The 14,597-nt window shown below is 57.0% G+C and overlaps 3 protein-coding genes across 3 annotated transcripts; 1 reads left to right on the forward strand and 2 right to left on the reverse strand.

The window, feature by feature from the left end:
- Positions 1 to 546: 546 nt before the first annotated feature.
- On the reverse strand, positions 547 to 5,959 carry GGTG_01323 (hypothetical protein). The gene is made up of 2 exons (XM_009219085.1): positions 2,374 to 5,959; positions 547 to 2,297 (listed from the first exon to the last, which is right to left on the reverse strand). The coding sequence occupies exons 1-2, from the start codon at positions 5,052 to 5,054 to the stop codon at positions 1,913 to 1,915; spliced, it is 3,066 nt and encodes a 1,021-aa protein (XP_009217349.1). The 5' UTR covers positions 5,055 to 5,959; the 3' UTR covers positions 547 to 1,912.
- A 2,970-nt stretch (positions 5,960 to 8,929) lies between these two features.
- GGTG_01324 (SFT2 domain-containing protein) lies at positions 8,930 to 11,247 on the reverse strand. Its single transcript, XM_009219086.1, has 4 exons — positions 10,370 to 11,247; positions 9,968 to 10,088; positions 9,379 to 9,529; positions 8,930 to 9,303 (listed from the first exon to the last, which is right to left on the reverse strand). Exons 1-4 carry the CDS (start codon positions 10,590 to 10,592, stop codon positions 9,151 to 9,153), a joined length of 648 nt encoding a protein of 215 aa, XP_009217350.1. The 5' UTR covers positions 10,593 to 11,247; the 3' UTR covers positions 8,930 to 9,150.
- A 1,345-nt stretch (positions 11,248 to 12,592) lies between these two features.
- On the forward strand, positions 12,593 to 14,583 carry GGTG_01325 (hypothetical protein; the record flags this gene model as incomplete). Its single annotated transcript, XM_009219087.1, has 6 exons — positions 12,593 to 12,604; positions 12,960 to 13,080; positions 13,139 to 13,252; positions 13,438 to 13,531; positions 13,917 to 13,991; positions 14,319 to 14,583. The coding sequence occupies 6 exons, from the start codon at positions 12,593 to 12,595 to the stop codon at positions 14,581 to 14,583; spliced, it is 681 nt and encodes a 226-aa protein (XP_009217351.1).
- Positions 14,584 to 14,597: the final 14 nt, after the last annotated feature.

The raw sequence follows: 14,597 nt of genomic DNA on the forward strand, positions 1-14,597 counted from the left end.
ACGCATCTCTTGTTGTGTCTCTCTCTCTCTCTCTCTCTCTCTCTCTCTCCGGGGGGTGTGAGAAGAGTGAATAGAAGAGCTAGGGGCCGAGGTTGAAGCCAGGCGAATGGCTTGTCGCTTGGTCCGCACCCCTCCAGGTCACGCCTTGCTACGTTTTCCTTTTTTACCTGCCTTTCCTTAATTTAGTTGCTACTTTTTTCCTCCACCTTGCTCGTTTCTCTGCTGTATCGTCGCCGGTGTGTTGGTATCAAGACTGCGAGCGAGTTCTGCCGTAGCCTGGGCCCCGAGTTGGTCCGACAGTGCGTGTAATTCATAACGGGAGCACCGAGCAATAATTAGGGGACACCATGTTTGAGCGGTGCTCTCGGAGACTGGCACGATGACGTCTAGAACAGCATATTTGGGAACACAAATGAAAGAGGCTCCATCTAGTACCATTTGTTACATATGCCCCTACCACTCACTGGCTGGACGTCGCCGTTCGCTGTGCAACAACTAGTCTGATCAACCCGTCCTCGCAAGTCATCAAGATATTCCACATGTACATTGCGAAACAACCAAAGTCGTTATCCTGATTACTTTCTTTTTTGTTTTTGTTTTAGTCGAGTAGGTATAATTTACAAGCCCCTTGCGAACCAAACGTTTTTGTCTTTCCGGATTGTGCAATATGGACGAGAAAAGATCGCAGATGGTGGTGGTGTCGGAGGATCTAGCAAAAACCACGGATAACCCGGACCGTCACCTAAGCCATTTTTTCTGACGCAGATGTCGCTTTCCCCCTCCGTGGCCGAGATGCAACGACGATACCGGTGTAAAACGGGAGAAGCGGGAGAAACGAAAAGGTGAGCCGAGCTGCGGGACATGGGGGAAAATAAGGACAAAAACGAAGTCTTAAAAACGACGTCGGATGACGGTCAAGGACGAGGTAAGCGGTTGGCTCCCTCGAGCCTCTTCGCCAGATCCCTCCGCCACCCGACCATCTTTTGCAAAAGAAAAAAAGAAAAAAAGAAAAAAAGTCCCAATGCCGAAAACCCCGCTGTAACCTCAATACCCAGCCCAAGGAAAAGTAAAGCAAGCAAAGAGAACGAAACAAGTCAAACAACGCTGCAACGGAAGGCCAGCTGCAGAAGGGGAAACGAAGCCACAGCTCCACCCTTAACTGATGCCTCGCCCGGCCCAACCTCTCATGGGCTGCCCGCTTTCAGACTCGGACATATCTGGACAAACCTCCGGTTGCCCCCTCATATATGGCCAGCATCCGTCGGCAAATCGAGGCCACCAACGCACGGGCTGACTGGTCGTGACTCTTCTGAAAAGATGCATCAGTCCTCCCCGTCCCCCGATCGCCTCGAATGCCCACAGAACGCCATTTTATATCATCAGCCATAGCGTCCGAGCATAACAAAATTCCCGTCTCTCGTTGCCCTCGTGAAAAAAAAGAAAGGAAAAGGAAGAAATTCGACAAAAGGGGTGTGCCAAAAGGTGCGCAAGAATCCGCGAGGTAGGTCCGTCGAAGAAACCTGCTGCGATATGCCGAACTGCTGGCTTCAAGATCTTGGAAGACAGCTCAACAGATAGATGGCAAGGTAGCTTGGTTGTGACGGCCAGGCAGAACTTGGCGTACTGATATGGGATAACTCGAACAGCTCGGTAGTCAAAAGCCAACCCACTTGACTTTGCCTGTCTGGGTATGTGAGAAGGTGGTACAATCAAGTGCGCCGCGCTTGCCCATGAACAACATGCCACAAGCAGATGCAATTTTGGGCTTTGATTTTTTTGCTTTTTTGTCGTGCTTTTTTATTCTTCTGTGTGCGTGCGTGCTGACAATGGAGCGCCTGCCATCTCCTGAGGTCATGGCTAGATTCTCTCCTCAAGTCAAGGAGTGACTTATGTCGTACAATGGCGTACATGACTAGGCGTGCGCCTCGCCGTTGGGCAGACCGGAGAACGAATCGACAATGCTCTTGGCCTCTTGGTAGTGGGTGTCGAAGTCCTCGGGATATGCGCGCCTGCTGTTGAACAGGGCCTCGTAAAAGGTGACCAGATAGCGCAGACCTGCAACATTGGCAGGCTTCTTGGTACCATCCTCGATCGCAAGCTGGCGGAACTCATTGTAAAGCTTGGTGTTGAATGTGTTGGAGAGAAGATCAAGCCAGAACTTATAGAGGTTGTGCATGTCCTGAGGCGTCTCTCCGGGGGCGGCATCCTGACGTTGGTCCAGGGCCTTCTTGTGGAAGTCTGCATAGCTGGAGCCGTCCGACTGAGTAGGACGGTCGGCTTCGGCGGTTTCCGAGGAGCTAGCGACGAAGTCAATAACCAAAGCATGGCAGAAAAGCCAGGGTGAAACCGGATTGGTGGGCGATGGAGGCTTACCTAGTAGCGGGCGTAGAAGTACCGTTGGGTAGGTGCTCTGCTGCCGGTCCCACTTCAGAGGCAGGAGCAGTGCCGTTAGTAGCAACTAAAGGCTTGCTGCTACTATCCAGAACAACCTTCAGCTTCGGGATGTCGGCATCCTGGAAGCGCTGGAAGGTCTCGAGGCTTGGCCGCTGGTGAGAGATGGGAGAGAAGTCGGGAACATTGGCTGACAGCTGAGACTCGCCATTGTAACGAGGGCCGTTGGCATAGTCGCCACCCATAACTACACCAGGTGCAAAGTGAACCCCGTTGGCAGCGTAAATGGGATGAGCATGCTCGCCTCCGTTCTGATGGAAATCTGGGTGGAAGGTGGTGGGAGATGCCATGTACATGGGGTGGCCGTAGCCGTTGCCGTACGGCTGACGGTCCAGGTTGTGGTAGGCAACGCTGGTCGGGCCATTGTTCCTGCTCTCCTCGACGCGCTGCGGCATATCGAGGATGAAGGGCGTCATGTCGCGGCGCGAGCGGAGACGCTCGAGGCCGTCCTCGGCGACAACATAGTCGACCTCCTGGGAATGGGCGCAGGCTGCTTGAATGAACTCGTAGCGGGGTGCAAGCTGCTGGACTCTCTTGAACTGGGCAATGGTCTTGAGAAGCACATATCCCTGCGAGTCCATCCTCGCTCGCAGATAGATGTCCCGAAGCAGATTGTCGGGGCTGAAGTAATATTCAACCTGTTGCTTCAGACCCTGTAGGATATAGTCCTCACCGCCGTAGCCAGGGCCCATGTAGGCGGGCTGATAGGCCTGGACGGGGAACTCCGGGTTGGTGGACGCGGGGATGGGCAGCGACGGCATCCGGCTGGGGGCCGTCCCGCCATTCTGAAGTCGCTGGCCGCTGTGAGAGGGCCCAGTCTGCGCACGAGCCGGAGCCCTGCGGTTTCCATTGGCATGGCCCAAGAAGGGCTGGTACTGGTTTGCCGTGGGGCTGAAGGGCTGCGAGCCAATTCCGTTGCTGCCACCCATGAAACGCTGGCCGTTTCCTCCGTAGCTGGATTGTTGGTGATGGCCGCCAGCGCCGTGATTCGCGCCGCCGCGACCGCGGTACCCACCCCGGCCTCGCTCGTTCCGGGTCTCGCGAACGGGGTGGTTGTTGCCATTGTCGCTGGCAGGATCGTGCGCCCTGGGCTCTCGCCTGTCGGCAGACTGCCTCCTGCGGTCGGCGTGGGCCTGCTCTCCGTTCGGAACATCTGGCCGCGAGCCGCGGGCGGACATCTCCCCTTTCGGGGGGTAGTGGGTGGCACCGTACTCGGCCTTGGGCTTGTCGTTGGCCGACATAGCCGTGGCCTTGCGCGGCTCGCGTGTTGACGAATCAGGTCCGTTGCGTTTCGGCATTCCTGGGTTCTGTGATGTCTGGCGAGGATGGGAGACTGGAGCGGGGGCATCTCTCGGACGCTCACGAACCTCGCTTCCGGTCTTGGGAGGGAGCCCGGCCGGAGTCGTGCTATCTTTCTCCGCTGGAGAGGCGCTGGTCGGGGGAACATGGCCTCCCCTGCTGGTGCCCGTCTCGCGACCTCCCCTGCCACCGCCGCGGGTGCGCGGTTGCTTGGGATGTGTGAACTGAGTCTCGTAGGTGAATGTCGGTGTGATGGGAACAGCCACCCACTCCTTCTTCGGGCGCGGCTTCGCAGCTGCACCATCCTCGGGCCTCTCGGGCTTCTCCGACTGTTCGGGCTTCTCTGAAGCCTTCTTCTTGGCATCATCGGCGGCGGCCAGTTCTATGGACGGCCACAGCGCAGCATCCTGGACTGGAGGCAGGTTGTCCGACGCGGGTGTCCTATCATCCTTGCCTTGCATCCTGCTTCCGCGGGGTGCGTTTCTGCGGGCAATGTTCTCGTTCGCAGGGGCGACACGAGCGGAGTCCGTGGGTCTCCTGGGTGCGCGAGCGCTTGCCGCCGTTGAGGGAGCCTTGTTTCCAGACTCGGACGACTCATCCGCCGGAGAGGATGTGGGCTTCTTCGCCGCGAGCGCCTTGCCGGCCTCCGCAGGGGTCTCTGCGCCGGGCGCGCCGGGCTTTGTTGGTGCCACGGCGGCAGGCTTGCCAGTAGCCGCTGCGCGCTCTTCTTTGCGCTGGTGCCACACGTTCACGGCCGGAATCGGGGCCTCGGAGAGCTCAACCTTTGGCGGCTCAAATACCTTTAGGTTCTCCTTGGTTTTATCCTGCTCGTCGTCCTTCTCCGAGCCCTTGGACTTCTTGCCCTTGCGGTGTTTCCTCGAGTCTGGGGCGTCGCCAGCCTGGGACGCCACCGTCGAGGAGCCAGGGCCCTTGGAGGGCCCCTGCGATTGGGAGCCGGTTGCAGATGCAGCGTCGTCGCGCGAGTCCTGACCAACGGAATCAACGACGGAGCTCAGCTCAGAATCGAGATTCTTCGGGTTCGACAAGTCGGTTGATTCTTGGAGGGCCTTCGGGATGTCTTGAACGTCCGACGCGTTAGACGACGTAGCCGAAGTGGCGATCGTGTTCGTCGTGGAAACGTTGTCATCCTTACCCTGAGAGCTTGTTGAGGGAGGGGCGGAATTCTCCGGCTGTGAGGTCGCCGGAGGAACGACCTGTCCGCGGGCAGCCTGGGCGTATGAGAAGACGGGGGCAGACGCCATGGTGTCGGCGGGCACTGCAGACTTCGCTACCGTCGTGGCCATTAGAGCCGCCTTGGACCAGTTGTCGGGCGTGAGTTCGGGATTTCGCAAACCCGGCGAGATGACCACTTGTGGCTCGGCGCAAGTGGATACAGAGAGGCGCCTCCCCAGTCAGTCTGGATCCGGAGAGGCAGGAAGGCGTGTCCCCTACGCAATCAAGACAGCGGTGATGCCTGATCCCGCAGGGCGAGGAGTTGCGCGTGGCAGGGTATCGGTACCGCGCTGGGGCGACGTGTAGTGAGACGTTGCGTGGAGGAGTTTCAAAGAGTGGTTCGCGACAGGATGGGCCGAGCGATCCTGGTCGATGACGGCAGGCACGGAATTCCCGAGGGGTCAAGTAAGTTCTCCGTCTTTCGGGAGAGATTTAGATGGACAGTCTCGTATGCGATATGCCGCGCGATAGCCCTAAGAGCGGAGAGGCGAGGACAGAAACCGCTGGTAGGCGCGAGACGTGGGGAGCCCTCTGCGCCTAGCGGACGAGTTCGTAGCCCCGCAGGAAGGGAAGCTGAGCGCGGAGGGGGCGAAGAACGACAGCGACGATGAAGAGGAAATGAGGCCGCAGGGCCGGCAATAGATCGCACTGGGCACCAGGTGTCCTCCGACGTGGGAGGGCGTATGCGAGCGTGCGCGGGCAGGCTCTGCAGTCGGCGAGGGACAGTGAGCGTGCTGCGTCGAGGGGCGTCACAGGGCGGAGCCTAGGTCGGTCCCACGGCGAGGGAGACAAGGAAATCAAATGGCGAGCCTTTTTACTGACAGGCCATAAGTAAGGAATCTCTCTGCCAGAGAAAACAATCAAAAGAAAAAAAGTGCAGTGCAGGTCGTAAGGAAGAAGCACACACGAGCTGGTTGGTGCACTCCCACAAAAGAAAGGGCGAGGGTTTGTGCGGGCAGTAAATTTTTTTTTTTCCTTGTCGGAGTTTTAGCGTACCTTGAATGGGGCCCAGCGTGGGAAAAATGGGCGGGCCACTGTAGTGGATGATGGCGGGTGGTGCAGTGGGTTGATTGTCACAGCTCTCGGCTGCAGTGGGGAGGTGCGCGAATATAAGTCGGTTATTTGCCCGACCAGGAAGAAATCTATGTGAATTTGAAGTGGATGCTCACACGGAACCCCTCGGGAGGGTAAGAACAGGACAGCAAAAACAAAGACGGCCACCTTGCGGAGGTAACAGGAGGCTTGCAAACGGAGATCGATGCCTGGCACGCAACAGTTAAAGTTACGAAGGTACCAAGTATCGGCTAATAAAGATGGCCGGGCAGGCTTTCCCAGGCGGCGGTAACTTCAAGCCTCGTTCTCCGCTAGGTAGGGTTTCTTTGCACGCGCTAGGTGGGGTTCTGTAACGGGCAGGTAGGTTTGACTGCCCTGATGACGCCGAGGACGAGAAAAAAAGAAAAGAAAACAATGGCAGAGGGGTCCGAATCCAATAGCCCCAGTCTAAGTCGGACCTTGAGAATGAAGGTAAGAAATAACGTAGTGCAGACAAAAAGTAAAAAGAAGAGGGGGAAAAAAAAGTCGATGTCTCATCGAGGACACATTGAAAGGTGCCGCAACCGTCACCTCTGTGCTTACGCGGTACGCCGAGTGACCTGGGCTCTAGAGCGCGATGTCACAGAACCGAGCTTCGCTACCTATACTTGATTACTCCCTGCCTTGCTCCACTTGGGTCCTTCCTCCATCTGTCGGTTTGTGGCTCTCCATGTTGAGTCGGACGCTGGTGTTGACACCGGACACTAACCACATGTCTATAAATTCGAGTTGAGTTGAAAGGACCGGTGCGAAGAACAGAGGGTGAAAGAGAATCTGAGCAGCAGATGACAAACAGCAACATGGAGGACCAAACATGGTCGCCAACGCAGCCGAAGAGCAAGCACTCAATGCACCCTGCACTGCATTCTGCACATAAAATGGGGCATGCCATCATCCATGGGGCAGGACAGCGTCAGTCGCGGCTCCAGGCAGCTGCACCAAGCTCCATTGTAGAGGGGTCAATTCTACCCGTTTGGTATGCATTGCTTTGTCTGTCGACCCATCAAACCATTCAATTCGTTATTTCCAAAAAAAAAAAAAAAAAATCCTGTCCCCTCGTTTTCTACCCCTCCTTCCGGCTCACCCGCCGGATGTATTTTTACTGCGCCCAAGTCTAGGCTACATCCCGAGATGCCTACCACCTACCTTCGGTACCTCCGGGCTGTGTGGCTGTCCACTCGCCAGCTTGCGGATTTATTAACTGGCTGGGGAGATGTGGTATCTGCCTGGCTGGGAGGCCGCTGACCCGTCATGCCATTGCCACACTGGAACGCTTTTCCGTGTTACACTTTGTGTGCGTTGGTATCCCAGGCGCCAGCGACGAGGCTCTGTGGAAAGGCCCCAAGCCAGACGAAGCGAGGCAGTGCGCGCGAGGGGTGGTGTTTAGGTAATGTTTTGAAGGGATCAGACCGACTCTCAGCTGCCTGTCCGGCTGTTGACAGGGCGGAAGCTGCCGCCAGCCCGATTATAATTGGTGCTGACTAGCGTCCGCATCCATCCATAGCAAGGCGGCGGGCCTGCTCACGCCTTGGGCCAGGGCCTGCTGGCATGGAGTAATCCCAAAAGTCCAAGGCCCCCAAGCGCGCCGAGCCATTCACGAGCATGGAAACAGAAGCTCCGAGGTACCATCTGCGAGGGAAACAATGGATAAAAACCCACCCAGTAACAAGGGGGTAACAGGGGGGTTGAAACTGGAGATCGCAGGGGTTTTGGTATGTTACGAGACTTCGATAATTTTTCACCAACTTCAATAATGGCAGTGGCTTCATGCCCCCTTTCGCTACCCTTGTGATCTCCAGTTTTAACCCCCCTGTTACTGGGGGGTTTTTATCCTTTCTTTCCCTCGCAGACGGTAGGCTTCGGCAAGGATGCTACCCAAATCGGCTAGCTGTCGCCATACATTGAAGTTCAAATGTTTGGGCCATCCAAACTTAGGTTGTTCCATTCCAGCCCTTTCCGCGAAAGCAAACATGTTTGGGGAATAAACACCTGTAGAAGGGGGAGGAAGAAACCCCGACGGTGACCCCTCCCCCCACCTCCCACCAAATGCTTTCTCTCGCCTGTCTGCTCATTCCGCTCCGCAAACACGATGCGTACGTAATGCCGGGCCGGCGCTGGTGGATCGATCCCACAAAATCCCTTCTGTCTGACGGGGAGCGGCACATGTTATGTATGTGTCAACCCAGCACGTCCATCTGGGCCTTGGAACCCCAGATGCGACTAAATCCCTTCAAAGGACACGGTTACTGTGTCCCAAGGTAGGTGCGGACGGGCGCTCAGCGGTTGTATTTCGCATGTGTCGAACTCGCAGGTGGAGCGGCACGCAGCTGAGTGGCTCCGGTGAAATTTGTTGCGATGATACAGGGCCGGCAAATGACAACGAGATAAAAATAAAACATGATGCGGTGCCAGACGCACAAACGTCTTCCGGCCCGGCCCATTCCAACCGAGCAGGCTGATGGATATCCGGCAAGGAGGAACGCTTACGTGTCCGGCGAGCACCGAACCACCCCCCGGCTTCGAGGTATGATCCGTCTCTTTACCTAGTAGCTACCTGCCGATAGGACCTACAAATATTTATATTGAGACGGAGACGGGAGTTGGGGAATTTATTCCACCAACTCAATCTATTATTTTTCCGGTGAATGAAGGTAGTAGCTGGCCACATGCAGTTTCTGAGTTGTCAATATACAACATGCCTTGTTGCTCCAAGCCACTTGCGCACCCGCCATCCGGGGTACCATCAAGAGTGCTTATTCTCTTGTGCTCCTCGAGGCGATATCTAGGTTCTGGCTTTGCAGGCCAAGCATCGTGACATGTCCTCGCGCACAGCTCAGGCCATTCAGTTGTTACGTTTCGATTCCTACACCAACCATCGACCAACCTACCGACTGGACAAAAGCATCCTGACGGAATGTACATTCGAAGAATACCCATATCCAGCAGCTTCCTACCCAAGCCCGGCTGAGAGTCACTCGGCGGAATCATGTACTTGTACAGTTTTCGCCAAAATACTAGACAGCGAACAACATAGTAGAGCCCACATATGAAATAGCCACTCCGCACAACGTGCAGCTAGCCCGTCATCCAAGCTGCCGCCCTCTGGGCACCAAATGAAGACATCATACGTAGGCCGCTCGAACCCATGGGGAAGTAACTGACCAGATACCACACAAGACACACGAGCTGGATGATGGCTGCAAAGAGGGTGAGGATCTGACTGCGCAGCTATACGAGAGCCATAGTGGTCAGCACCTTGGCCTGTAGGAAGAAGATACGCGAGGTGGTGACGGCACAGCTTACCCCGATGGCGAAGTAGAGGCTCAGAGCCATGGAACCAAAGTAGGTCGCAGTAAAAGGGAGTCGTGGGCCGGAAGCAAGGTGCTGGATATAGGTCAAAGGACCCATCATAGCCGCAAAGGAGCAGAGGAAGAATATGGATCCTAGTGTCCACCTGTTCAGTATACAAGTTAGTAAGTATGACTCGTGGGTGTGCGAGACATATCACATGAGATAGGGTCGTATTGAGGTGAAAGACAGGCAACGACGAGATCCTCGCGGCCACTGCCGTGAATCTGCGCTTGCGCCGGCATCCGGCAGACAGCCTAACGCCAAGAGACGGCGGCGGCATTATAGCGGCGGCGGCCCTTGCATTGCAACAGGCAGAGTCCGAGTGACTTGGCGCAGGGGAAGAAGCAAAAGGACGATGACCACTATAGGAGGCCGATCTTTGCTCCCATGCAGGGCGGGTAGTTGCATGATGCCCATGGGGGTGGAGAGGTAGTGGCAGGTTGGTGCAAGGGGTGGGTCATGGGAGCTCCCGTGGTGGCGGTGCCAATAGGGAGGGCTGTATGGGGGCAGACAAGGTGACTAGAAGGAGGAATGTACTGACAAGAGGACAAACTTGCTCGGCCGTGTGGCGATAAGGGGCCAGAAAAAGATGCAGACGAAGAAGCACACCAGGGCGCCGATATTGCAGCCTGCGAAGATCAAAAGCCGGTCCCACCTACTCACTGTCCGGGCGAGAAATCGTATTCAGTCAGCAAAAGATTTGGCTAGCATATCAGCATATCGCAACTATTGCTAGTGCTCGAGGTGCAGGGGTAGACAAATCGGAAAGAACAATATCATGAAGCAAGAGCAAGGATGAGCGGTTGGCTTTGCTCATGTGGAAACAGAACATCGTGCTCGGCTGAGGCCTATGTCATAGGGCATGGTCTGCTGCAGGGGAAGTGAGACGGAGGGGGGGATAAGTCAAAGAAGGGCGGGCGGCCTCTATCGCCAGTTGACTCACGCGCGAACCAGCCCTCCTCCTCTTCCCGCCTAGTTGGTGCAGGCAACGGAGCTCCGGCGCCCTCTGTCGTTGGGAGACGCACATGGCCACGGTCGCCGAACGGGTTGAGCGACTGAAGCGACGACAGCAGGCCGCTCTGCTGCGAAGTGTGGACAGGTAGGTCTGGTTCGCGGCGCGACCAACCGAGAGAGCCGAGCGAGTCCCGGAAAGACTGGGATGCCATGCTGACGGTATCTCCTCGTTCGTCCACAGGCTCGCCCTTAGTTGCCTTCGCTTTGGATGTGTCGAGTGGGTTGACAGATGCGCGGCGGGGAGAGGCGGTCGCAAGCGCGAGATGGATGGGGAGTCGGATAGTCGTTCACGGTCGCCGCAATGTCGTCAGAGGCTGTTCAGGGGTGCCCTGGTGATTAATTCTGTCCCAGGTGTAAGGGGGGTCTCGGGAGTCGAGGTACGTGTGTGTGCGGAGTCGACGTCTGCGGGTTTCGGTCGTTGGGATCGATACGGGTTTCTCAGAGCGGTGGGCGGATGTCGAAACTGGATACCGCTACGCGGGTTTCTCTACTACGAGAAGCTCGAGGAGAGACAGGAGGCAGAATGTAGGAGGCTAGGTGCCCTCACGGGTTGCAGGTCGGCTGCCCAAGGCTACCAGGATCCGGGCAAAGCCGCCAGGCTGCGAGGGTTGGGGGTACGCCAGGAGGATTTGTCCCGAGGTGTGCTATTCAGAGTGCTCTGCATCCAACGGCACACACCTGGGTGTGGAAGAGGATAATCCTAGCACCGGGCGTGCTGTCGGCAGGCAAGAGCAGCTTGATTTGACAGCTTGATAGAGTGATGGTTGGGAGGCTTGCGATGGATGGTGGTGTCGTAAGGAGGCCGTGTCGAAAGGTCACGCCCAAGACGCGGTTCCAGGAGGTGTGGACACGGGCGCACCTGGGCGAGGAGGCTAACGCGATTGGCTTACGCCACTACCCCACACAACCATCTGCACACCTGCCTCATTGGCTGGTGGGGTAGCAGCGAAGACCCACCTCACGCCCCAGCTCTGAGCTTGGGCTGCGCGTCAGAATATCGTCAACCTTTCCTCCTTGGACTTTTTGGCGCGCAAGCGCACCCCGCCGCCATGAGGCCCCCATCTAGCGCACACACACACACAATCACATCACAGCCCAACCCAGATCCAGGTGCATGTTCATGTACAAACTCATGCATCAAGCACGCAACACTCCAACAGGCTTTGGGATCGTCAGCTTGCAGGGCAACCTTCAAGTGCCCTCTCCCTCTTTGTTGACTGCCGTCGGCCAAACGTGGCTCGGGCCTACCCCCTCGCTTTATTGAGGCGCCTGCAGCAATCCCCATGGCGTCTTCGGTGTAACGTCTGGCAAGACAGTCTGGGGAGCAGATACCTTACCTACAGATGTAAATAGCCCCAGTTTGGTGGGGGTCGATCGCCGGGTGCATAAGTCCGTGGTGGGGAGGCAGTCCCGTGTCCCTCCCCGAGAACACATGGAATTTTAGTATGGCATGATGGCGATTCCCAAACCCCTCTACTTTCAACGCCACCGCATACTCCACCTACCCAGACAGCATTTTGGCTAGAGGCAACCCAGCAGCGGATTCCTAAGCAAAGCCCAAGCCTGGCGGACTATCTTTACAGGGTGAGACAACCTCTGAAGAAAACAGCGGGTCATCAAAGGACGGTATGACTCCATGACCAATAGCCCAATGACGCTCAGTCACTGCCAGCATTCTCACCGAGATGAGAGTTTGTGTGGCTTGCCTCACCGGAGCCTAGCGGAGGGAGCTTCACTACCGGCTTGCTTGGAGGATCCAAACAAACCTAACCCCTCCTGGATAGCATCAAAAGCGCACCGAGAGTCGTGCGCCACAGAAGGCGCTAACCGCGCATCACCTATACCACGGAGCTCGCTACCACCTGGATTAAAACCAAGGACGGCAGGAGGGCTGGTGCTGTGGAGATGGGTCGTCGCCAGGCCAGTTTGGTGCGCCCCGAGTGTCTTACTTGGCTGACCAGACCGTGTCACGTTGGACGCGTGGTGACCCCTCCTGAGCTATTCCATGCCCCCCCTCATCACGACTAGGGTGCGCCCTCTCCACTCCGTCGCCTTTGGGCCATCACCAGCGTTTGAAGGAAAAATACCAGCGGCATCCGTGGAATCCGAGCGACCGGGCAGGTGATGAGGCACGTTATGCACTCTAGTGCCCATGCACCGGGAGGTACGTACTTTGACTGGGTAGGTGCCCGCGTAGATATGAGGCGCACCCTCCCACCCTCCACTCCAAGATATCCAACTTGGAGAGAATATCACCCACCTCCGCCCAGGCACAGCTCCGTTCGCAGCAAGTCAGGAGGCGTGGATGGCCGGGTGTAGGAGTGGGTACGTGCCTTGCACAGGCAAATACATTATTTTTAGTCTAGATACCGGCCATGTATATAAGCCGGCACCCTCGGGAGACAGCTTGTCTAAAGTATCCAGCAACTTTCCACCAACCCAAGTAAAACCCCCGTCTGGATTGTTCCCTTGCTGCCGTTTCCAACCAAGGCTTCCTGCCTCGATATACTTGATAATAGCCACGGCCTAGCCTGCCGCCCGCACCGAAAGCCAACAAGCACGACGAGAAACGAAGGGAGACGTCGGCTGGATTTGCTCGGGAAGGGGTTGGACAAAGCCGCACTGCAGCACTCGCTCCCCGTACGTGATGACACAGGTACAGAGCACCAGTGGCATGCTGGACTAACCTGCGCCGCAGACCTGATCGTCGCCACCAGATCGAGCGGCGTGCCGCCGCGGTGGCCGGTGATATTCGTCCCAAGCCGCGCAAGCCGACTGTGGAGGCAGCGCGGAAACTGGGGTTTGAGGCAAAGTACGTCTAGCGGAAGAGCGGGTCCTCCCCGACAAACCCCCCTGCCCTGGGCCTTGGATGGCGGGGGATTTGCGATGCATGAGCCCGGCTGTGGAGGGGCTGCAGCATCCCTGATGCAACGGGCGGGCGCAAATCTCCATGATAACACGGCCTCGGCTGAATGCTCACCTAACCTCGACCGACAGCCCTCGATCTTCAGGCCCTCTCTGCTCGCCTGTCTAGTGCAGTCGCAAAGACAAACAGCTCCCACAACGCCACCGAGCCGACGCCACTTGACAAGTAGGTGGCTGGTTGCGTTTCGAGACCAAAGAAGAAGGAATGGGAATTGGAGGAAACGCGAAAGGAACAAAAGAAAAAGGTTGGCAAACCCCAGTGCCGTTTCTGCCCATACCTCACACCTCCACTAGACCCTCCCCATCACACACAGCCCAAGCGGGGGCTACGCTGCTCGACCGGGCGCCGGTAGCAACCGGTCTCCTCCTGTGGCGTTGGTAGTTGGGCTTTGGTCCTCCCAGCGGCTTGCGCCGGGGAGGACGTGCACTGGTTATCTGGGATCCAATGGCCGGTTGTTGGGTTGGTGCATGCAGACTGACGGTGGATGCGTCGGGATGTGCAGACTCGATCAATCTTCCTGATTTCGTCACCTCGCCGCTGCTGTGCTCAGCCTCAGCCAGCCGGGCCAACCAACCCACCCCGCCCACGACCCGCCAAGAAAGCTGTCGGCCGTGTCCACCACAGCGTAAGCGCAAGCCAAGTCCGCGCTGAACCCGACTGGGCTGTTTCGATCAATGAAGGACGACACCCCGAGCCCCAGCATTCGGATTTCCTGGTGTGCTAATCATCCACACACAGCACCCGCTGCCTTTAGCTTGGACCTGTAAGCGGCCGCCCTTGGACTCCGGTTGAGCGGAACCTTTGACCGCCCTCGTTCCTGGCTCTCCACAATCCCAAACTCGCACACAAAAGCACCGCCTCGGCGTCAAAAGTCAGCTCCACATTTGCCCGTCGCCAAAACCCACCATCGACACGGTGTCGCATCTGCTACAATATACTGTGCCACTCACAGCGTCTCCAGCGCTGGTCTCAAGTGTCTCATTGGAAGCGTCGAAGCTGGCGCGCCGCCCATCCCTTACCAAAACCAGCCAACCATCCGTCCTGCCGGGTCTTCTCCGACTGTACCTCGCTCCCTGGCCTTCCACATAGTGCCACCCAAAGGACCGACCTGCCCGCCTAGGTACCAAAGCAGCATCGCGCCCGAGCCGACTGAAATCCATCTTCCCAAGACGTACACCGCCACATTAGCTTACTTGCTCTTTATAGCTGCTCCTTAGGCTGACTTTGTCGA

The sequence above is a fragment of the Gaeumannomyces tritici genome (genome assembly GCF_000145635.1).
Source record: "Gaeumannomyces tritici R3-111a-1 unplaced genomic scaffold supercont2.1, whole genome shotgun sequence".
Classification (NCBI taxonomy): domain Eukaryota; kingdom Fungi; phylum Ascomycota; class Sordariomycetes; order Magnaporthales; family Magnaporthaceae; genus Gaeumannomyces; species Gaeumannomyces tritici.